This window comes from Musa acuminata, chromosome BXJ2-8 (genome assembly GCF_036884655.1).
Source record: "Musa acuminata AAA Group cultivar baxijiao chromosome BXJ2-8, Cavendish_Baxijiao_AAA, whole genome shotgun sequence".
Lineage (NCBI taxonomy): Eukaryota > Viridiplantae > Streptophyta > Magnoliopsida > Zingiberales > Musaceae > Musa > Musa acuminata.
Genome location: NC_088345.1, coordinates 5893646 through 5902620, shown reverse-complemented (window position 1 = coordinate 5902620; position 8975 = coordinate 5893646). Strand labels below are relative to the sequence as shown.

At 40.1% G+C, this 8975-nt stretch overlaps 1 protein-coding gene across 3 annotated transcripts; it reads left to right on the top strand.

The window, feature by feature from the left end:
• The first annotated feature begins 1165 nt into the window (after positions 1 to 1165).
• LOC103993500 (uncharacterized) lies at positions 1166 to 8975 on the top strand. 3 transcript variants are annotated; one of them, XM_009413589.3, is made up of 11 exons: positions 1168 to 1988; positions 2097 to 2159; positions 2369 to 2453; positions 2535 to 2644; positions 2734 to 2799; positions 3790 to 4266; positions 4346 to 4414; positions 6434 to 6595; positions 7756 to 7966; positions 8099 to 8434; positions 8524 to 8975. In XM_009413589.3, the coding sequence occupies exons 1-11, from the start codon at positions 1383 to 1385 to the stop codon at positions 8622 to 8624; spliced, it is 2286 nt and encodes a 761-aa protein (XP_009411864.2). In that variant the 5' UTR covers positions 1168 to 1382; the 3' UTR covers positions 8625 to 8975. The 3 variants fall into 3 exon arrangements, with proteins under 3 accessions (XP_064976380.1, XP_064976379.1, XP_009411864.2); XM_065120307.1 differs by lacking the exon at positions 6434 to 6595 and having other exon boundaries at positions 1167 to 1988; XM_065120308.1 differs by lacking the exons at positions 8099 to 8434; positions 8524 to 8975 and having other exon boundaries at positions 1166 to 1988; positions 7760 to 7960.

Here is an 8975-nt window from a genome sequence, read left to right as displayed (position 1 = left end):
TGGCCTCGGAGCCGACGCGGCTTGGTTCGGGTCCGAATACGCGGGGATCTTGCGCGGCGTTCCTCGGGACAGCTGGGGTGGCCGGTTACGATGGTCCGGGCGGGAGCGTTGCGTGGGGAGTAAAGCTTTTCCGCGGCGCTAGGAAGATGCAACCTCGCCCTTGTACCTGCACACAGGTCGGGTCGGAAGCTCGGCCCAACCCCTCCGACGATCAAGTTAGATGATGTGGAAGGAGTTTTTTAGTGAAGAAGTGTCCTCCCCCTTCGTTTAGAACTCGGGGGTATTTATAGGGCAATTTAGTGTTACCTGACGTGCCTGCCTGCGGGGGGCAGGATCGTACCTCTGATTGTGTCTTGTCACGGACTTAGCTGGTTTTGCCTAAGTCGTGCGGCACTCTTGCGTGTCCGTCCGCAAAGGTCAGCCTCCCCGAAGTCTTCCATTGTCCCTTAGGACCAACAAAAGAGAGAACGGGCTAGAGAGAACGCCTCAACCGGGATCCACAAGCAAACATCTCCAAAAAACACTTCATAGACAAAATGCAAATTACAAACAGACTTTTCAAGCTCTGAACAGTGGCACAACAAAGGGTAAAATGGTCCATTACAGACCGAGAATCTCTCGCACGTGTCCACATGACACAACCTTTATTTACAAGCCTAAAGAGGCCACCAACCCAACTAAAATGGGACTATTAAGCCTTCGACCGCCCCTCTACATTCTGTACAAGGCATGAACATGCCAAGAGACACGGACATATATGAGCATTACATCAAACATCTTGTTTAGAAGTTTGTCCGTGACAGTCTGACATCGCCATTGACGTTGCGTGGGGAACCGAACTGCCGCAGGGTATGAGCGTGCTTCGGTGGTCGTTCTCCTCTGCCTCGGTCGAGCGCGTTGGGTCAGACAACGATGAAGTCTTCGTCTGAGAGCGGGTGACATCAGCGCCCATCGTGTCGACATTATTGCCCTCTTCCAGGTAGAGTGTCGTCTAGTCATGACTGACGTCGTAGCGCGTCATGTCACCATTATTACCCTCATCAATACACATGATATAAGTTTGATTGGGCTACGCGTCATCTCATACCGGTCCATAATGAACTTACACCAAATCCAACCCGGATCCGATCAACAAGATCCAACAACGGCGCGCAAATTGATGCATTGCATTGGAGCGACAGCGTGGCTTCAGTGAGCCCCGCTCAGCGTCGGCGGGCGAAAGGTGGGCTTTCCTTGTCAGCCACTCTCCTGTGGCCTCGTCGACGGTCACCTCATTTCGCACCGATCGTCCTTTGTGGCGGCACCACGAATTCCCTTTTGGCCACCCAACCCATCAAAGCAGCCGACGCCAATAGCTCATTCCCTTGTCCGGCGAGGCCACCATGCCTGGGATTCCCGCTGCTGCTGCTGCTGCCACCCTCTCCACCCCCGCCGATCTGTTCTCTTTCGACGATGATGACGGCTTTGGCGACTTCATATTCGCCTCCTCCGACCAACCTCTCCCACCCCATCGGCAGCAGGACGATGACGACTGGGGCGAATTTGTCGTCGGCCCGCTCGGATCCCAGCGTTTCGAATCCCCAGCTACGCCGCCCCCCTTCGATGCCTTCCCTTCCCATTCCGCCGCCGTCGTCGTCGACGAGATCGTGGGTGTCAAGGAATGGGAGAAACCCAGAGGGGCGCTGCCGCTGTCGATTTTCGGGGAGGAGGAGGAGGAGGTGAACGAACCGCAGCCCCTCCAGCCGCTGGACCTCTGCTCTCCTTCTTTGTCTTCTTCGAGTCCGGCCACAGATCACAACGGACCGGTTGCGGGCGGAGAGCTGAGGGATCTGATCACCAGTCTCTATGGCCATGCCCCCCAACCGGTTGGCGTTGACAGGATCGGCTCCCGTTTGGCTGAGGGAAAGGAGGACGATACCGGCGAGAGCTCTTGGGAATACAAGGACGCCTCTTCCTCGTCGCCCAATTCGGTGCTCAAGTTGATGATGGTATTGATAATGATGATGCATTTTTGTATGGTGGTCTCATGGTTCAACATCGATTTTTCTTCGGAGCTGATTGATCAATTTTCACCGCTCTTTGTATAATTGTATCAGGAAGACGGTATACGAGAGGAGAAATCTGGGCCTCGTGGCGTTGCAGCTGTGGGTGAAGTCGAGGTGAGAAGAAGCAGCTTCTTCATGTTGCCCGCTGTATTGTTTTCTGTTCTCGCTTTTTAGCTGCATCTCCAACTAGCATTAGAATATGGACATTCTCTACGAAGAATATATCTGTCATATTTGCTCTCCTATTTAAAAGTAAGTAATTGCATTCTTATTCGGAGCTTTTGTGATGTATATTTGTCATATGACACTTATGCTGTGTGAAGGTTCTTCGAATTGGGTCACAAGGCCATCAAGAGGCAAATGGTTGGATCAGTGTTGGTAGTGATGGACAAGATGTTAGTAATGGAGGTACAGATGGAGCAGGCTTTCTTTCTGATGCTAGTTTTCCTATGGTTGTTCATGATAAAATAAGAAATGCCCAAAACACAGATGACTGGTTTTCCAGCCCAGAGAATGGCGAGAAAAGAGGTGAAGAGGAGTTTTGGAAGTTTGGTGATAATGTTATGGAGAACAAAGTCGTATCAACTTTGGGACAAAAGGTTGTGTTTCTCCTATTCCTCTAGCATTGACATCAGTAGTTGGTATAATTTGTTTATCTAATAGATGAAGTCTGCTAATCTTTTCCCAGAGCCATGAAGAACCAATGATTCAAGATGCTGAGACAAAGATGCTGGGTCTCAGCACTGAAACTGAGGTTGGCATGTGATTTTTCGCTATGCTAACACCTTTTCTGTTCCCCCTCTCCCTTTTAACCCCATTTCTGCTGTCCTCAGTACAAGTATTTTGTTTTTTTATGGCCTGTCCTATTAATATCTTAGACTTTTGTTACATTGAAAAAAATATAATTTGTTTGGTAAACCATAAGTGACTTAGTAATAATTTGTGTATTTTGAAACAACATTCTTTTGAGTATTGTTCATTATCAATATGGCCTTATCTCCCTTGTCTCAAATAAATTTTTGGGCCAAATACTCCATGACTGGCTTCCTTCGTGTTGAAAGGCCTAATTTTGTTAAGTTCATATCTGCTTTACATGATAGTATTTAAAATTCACTGAATGTAATAAACATCATTGAACTTTGACACAATGGTGTGTCATCCTGTGTCTGCATTTTTCTGAATCAGGTTCATAGAGTCAGAATGGGTGGAACACGGCCCTTGTACCAGTTAATGCAGAAGGGGTTTGCCTCACTCAGATAGAAACACTTCTGCTTATCTGACTTTACTGTTCATCTGAGCTTAAATATGTGTCATCAAACCCCTTTCAGTCAGTTGAGGATCAAATACTGTAATGTTTCAGATAATTGTTTTGGTTTCCTAGAATGGTGCTGTACCATTTGCTTAAAACACACAATTTAAATGCCCCCTGAATAGATTAACTACTACAGCTGATTAATAGTTGCATAGACCTGCTGATACTGGATACCACTAAGCATTCTGAGTTGGAATTATGACTCCTAAATTAAGACGAACAATTGATAACTTGATCTAGACAAACCATGACTAGTGCAAACTTAAACTTCGCCCACTATATTTTATCAACATTATAATCATTACCCTAGTTGTTTATATCATATAAGAAAGCATAAATTTTAGTTAATTGTTAAAAAAAATGTGATTTAGGGGAATTATTCTGTGGATTTATATCTGATAAGTCCTCTCTCTTTTCTTTTATAATTTGCAGGCTACCAGAAGCGTGTTGAAAAGTAACCTAGTTGACTGGCCTGTTCATTCTTGCAGCAATTTTAAAAAAGAAGCTGATCTAGGACTCAATGACCTGAATGGGTATTTTTGTGAGCCAATGTTTGTGGGGAGTTCAACTAAAGATATAACTTTTACCTCATCCGATAGGCTTACTAACAACACACTGGAAATGTTCATTGAGGTTGATCAGGACGATGCTGTTTGTGCTGCAAATGATGCCACAAAGAAGCATCAAAACTCAGATATGGTCAGCTCAGTGCAGAGAGATTATCATCTTGGTAGAACTCAATGCGAGTTCTTAAAAACTTCAGAAGTAGTGGTCAGGAATCAGGATTCTGCATGTGAAATAGATAAAAATGATTCAACTAATTTGACACACAACTCTCTTGTAGCTCTTTATTGTAGATTGAAAGATGGATCTGCTTCCTTATTAAATTGCCATCTTGATGATCTCAAGGTTAGTGCCATAAAACTATATATGCTTGCTTCTTGCTATGTTCATTAATTTTGTTAAGTAAAAATGCCTTTAATTTCAGAATGCATATGAAGTTGCTTCTCTTTCTGGTGAAGAAGTTAAAGAAAAAGAAATATATGAAGAAATTAAGGTGAGGGCCATGAGTTAATCTATAATCTGTGATTTCTTTATGTTGAAAAATTTTACATTTCATTAACTTAATAAGTCAGTTGCCTTGAAATTTTTATCTTATTAACTTACTTTTGGAGTCATAATATTAAGTAAATTATTATATATGAAGTATATTGTCATCTTCAAGTTATATTAACAATAGGACAAATCTGTAGTTGCTTCTACATTAACCAGTTGTTTTGATGCCCTTAGCTCACTTTCTAATATGTTTCTTATAGCACAAATTACTCCTCAGTCTTCATCTCTTATGCTAAAGATATATGGCCCTTCTTAATAATATGGTATTATGAACAAGGTTTGCAATAACACTCGGTGCAGTTCGTATGGTACGGGCAGGCAGTATTTACAGTTTATTGATATGTGAACCAGGGTAAACAGCATGCCTGGTATAGGGTTTGCATCACCTGGTATGGGAAAGTACAGGCCCTTAATGGGCACGGAAATTGACACCGATATGTGGGCATGATGTGATGCGGAACCATTAAACAGCGATACTGAAAAATTCAGGATATGATATGATCATGAATACAACCAGAAAATATACATTTTCTGAGTACCAATCAAATATTAAGCAATAAAAATTCAAATTATTTTTAAAAATATATATATAGTAATTGTAAGTTAATATAGTAATCCAATAATGATCATGGCTCAAGCTAAGTCATGAAACATACTAAGAAGCAAGGTCTGTCGAAGCGTACCGCCCGTACCGGGCGGTATGTACCGGTCCGACAGGTTACCGATATACGGACCGCCCGGTACCGCTACAGTGCTACAGTGCTACAGTACTATACTGTAGCACTGCTACAGTATGAAAAATATATAAAATTGTTCGGTACATCAGGGTGTACCGCTCGGTACGCCCTGATGTATCGCCCGGTACACCAGTATCGTACCATACCGAGCCCAGGTCGAAACGCCGGTACGGTACAGTACGGCGAACCTTGCTAAGAAGTGTTCAATTAGATTAAATTTGTTACACACATCAATATACATATTCATCAAAAATTAAACCAAATGCATCTAGAGAAGTTCATGAGATAGCAATGGCTTTGTCCAATAAGCATCAAGCCATGTAGGTGAGTGTTTTCTCCATGACCAAGCAATGATCAATTTCAGCAAAAAAAAAAGAAAAAGAAAAATTAGGATGCAGCATGGCCATGCTGGGAAAGTGCCCAACATGGATACAGGAACCAGTAACTTCATGGAATCTATAGCTACATATACCTGTCCCTTATAGAACTCCAAAATAGCATATCCTATACCATAAGAGATCCTATAGAAGCCCAAGTATTAAATTTGTAACCGAAGTTTGATTTACACTAGTTATAGGATACAGTTCAACAATGAATATTATACAAGTAGCAACTGCCAAAATTCTTTGGAGTCATAATTTAATAATATCCCCATGCCTTGTTAATCTATACCACTCCACAAAAAATTGCCGATGGTTAAAAAGGTCCATGCCTTTAACAGCTCGCCTATCCTTGAAAAAATGTTGGCGTTGATCATTCAAATTCTGGAGAAAGAATAATGAAATTAAACTTCTTTCATGAAAATTTCTTTCTTCTTGAAGATCTAATTTCATGTATTACTCGTATTAACCGAAGAGATAAATATATTTAATAGCTTACACATGGCTTCTTATAATTTTATGCATAATGAACTTCTTTTGCTTTTAAAAATTTCTAATACATTTAGAAAATACAACTCAAGTTGTAGTTTTTGTTATTCATTTAATCTAAAAACATGTCATAGCATGCTTGCCATTTATTTTTCCTCTGCTTGCCTTTGAGTATGACTAACGGACAATTTAAGTTCCTAAATCTTATATATTCTTGCAAGTTATATTTTCTGACCTCTCATTACTTTCATGGTGAATGAATACTGTAAGATTTCTTAAAAGAAATTTTAGTTTGTCAGTTCTGCTTTACAGGTTTGAGTTACACTTACAACTATTTTCCCCTCCTTTCTTTAGGTAGCTTATGAGAAACTAGAAGAAGTTAAGGGTACTGAAAATACCAAAGTAGGAGAGCACCTATCAAAAAATGTTTGCATTAGTCAACTGCTTAAAGCTGTAGAAGAGCCAAACTTTCGAGCATTTGAGCAAGAATATCACCTGTCAGAAAGAATAATATCAGTAAGCACTCCTTAAACCTATGCTTTACATGGAAGAATCAGCTAATTATTTGCAGATCAAAATTTATCTTATCTAATCTGCATTTGTTGGCATATGAAAATTGACTTAAAACTTATTATGATATGTTCTAAAGTGGATTGTATCTGTTTACATGAACGTTTAACATCTTTATATTGGATGAACAATTTAGTGCATGGATGATCCTTCTCCCAATTAATCATGATGGTTGTAACAAGATGTTTACCAAATCTGTTTTAAATTTATTATCTTTCCTATTGTTTCCATTGGTGACATGATAGGCAATATTTATTATTCAGGAATTTTGCTGCTCTTTCTTGAAAAATTAAAATTTTGTTTACTTGAGAACTATCCCTCATCATATTTATAAAATATGTGACCCGGACTTCATAGGACACGATCATTGGTCATGTCATCTAAGCCACTTTCACCACTTTTTGATTGATTACTGTTGTAGTACAACTTTTAAGGTGGGCCTATGCAATGTACTTAATTAGACTTAAAGGACAAGACTTATCCGAATAACTAATGAAAAGACCTAGAATGCTAACATACAAAGATCTGGGGTCAAAGGAAACATAATTCTTGAGAAGCGAAAGGAAAATGTACCAAAAAATAAACAGTGTACTTAGTCAAGTTTTAAGAGTTTTTCTTATTGATGAAACCCTGGACGATCTTCAGAAAGTAAAGGATAACATGCAGACCAATCCCCTCTCAGATTTTTGGTTTTGATCATGTAATGCAAATTTTTGAGAGGCAAAAGAGATGGATTCTTAAGGTAAAAGGGTACTACAATTAATTTTGATGAATTTTTTTTCTGTACGTCTCTGATATTTTGATGTTTAATATGGAATTATAGCCTTAGTGAAAGGAACATTCAGATCAACCCCCTTCTAAATTTTTGGTTTTGGTCTCGTAATGCAAATACCTTACAGTGGCAAAAAAGATGGAATTCTTAAGGGCAAATTGTACTACAGTTAATTTTGGTGGAAATTTTCTTCTATATTGTAGAACTTATCAATAATGGCAATGGAAATCTGAACAAAAGACCATTTGCTTTCCAATAATTAGGTCTGTTAAAATATTCTTGCATGATCCATGAAGACATGCACTGTGTTCAGAAACTAATTTGCTTTCCATAGGCAGGGAAAGAGTTATGTGCAGCAATTGAATTTCTTGAACATACCAACTCAGTACTTTGTATTCTGGCATTAGCATCAAGAGAGGAACAGCATGCTTATATTCATGCATGGTCTGCTATAAGTGTGGCTTGTGTTCAAGAGTTGCAGCATGGTGCCATAATTTTGCAAGAGTCGGTTCGAGCACAAAAATTGATGCAAATATTATTTCAAGGTACACATTCATGTTAACTGAATTTATATTTCATAAATTGGAACCTTCCTCTGTTTTTGAGTTAGCCAATTTTGCAAATTTGTTACTTCTAGATATTTAATTTTCCTCCTTCCAATATTTAATTCCCTGCAGAAGTAAAATATTTTATTGCCATCGGGGAGATCTATCGAGTCACAGAAGTCTTGAGAGTCTCTTTGAAACTTTACAAACCTTGGATACTGTTGAATCGGGGTGTCTCCAGCCAATTATTAACAAATTTAGATAAGTGTGCTGAAGCATGGACTGTCTCTGGTCTGGAGAACGCTTTGAAAACCATTTCTGATGCCAATGGTGTAGAATATGCCGTTTTGGCCAAACGACTCCTTTCATCCATCAAACATCTTGGTGACCTTGATCTCTCCCACTATTCTTTTAATCATGACAAAACGATTTGTAGAATATCACTGTTGACCACGGAAGAATTGCAAGGTACAGTCTGGATGATTCTGAACTCTTTATTCTGGTTATTCATCGTGACTTCTCTCCCGTGGACTTATTTGTTGTTCCATATTAAACAGACATGAAAATGGTGCTATGGAGCGGAAACTATTATTTTGGCAAGCTTGCAAACCTGTGGGCCAATCGGATATCTCATGATCCTCCCAAACTTACATTTTGATTAGTTCAAGACACATCTGGAATTTGGAAGCAGGAGATTCTTAAACACGCTCGGGTACCCAGTCAAGACAATCTCTTTCCTAGATGAAACTGCAGTGTCGCAGGTGTTATCTAATAAATCCAAGAGCACTCGAGAAAGTCTTCACGTAACAGACGAAGCCGAGTATTACGTTGCAACATTATCGATCCCAAATGAGGAAGAATGATCTTAGAAACAATCATTGGTGTGTCCTTCTCCATTCTTACGCTCGATGCTTCTTTTCTTTCCTCTTTGTGAGTTCTAGTCATTGGAAATGTATATTGTGGTTGCAAGTCTTGGCTATATTCATTATATTCTTTTGTTCGATATCAA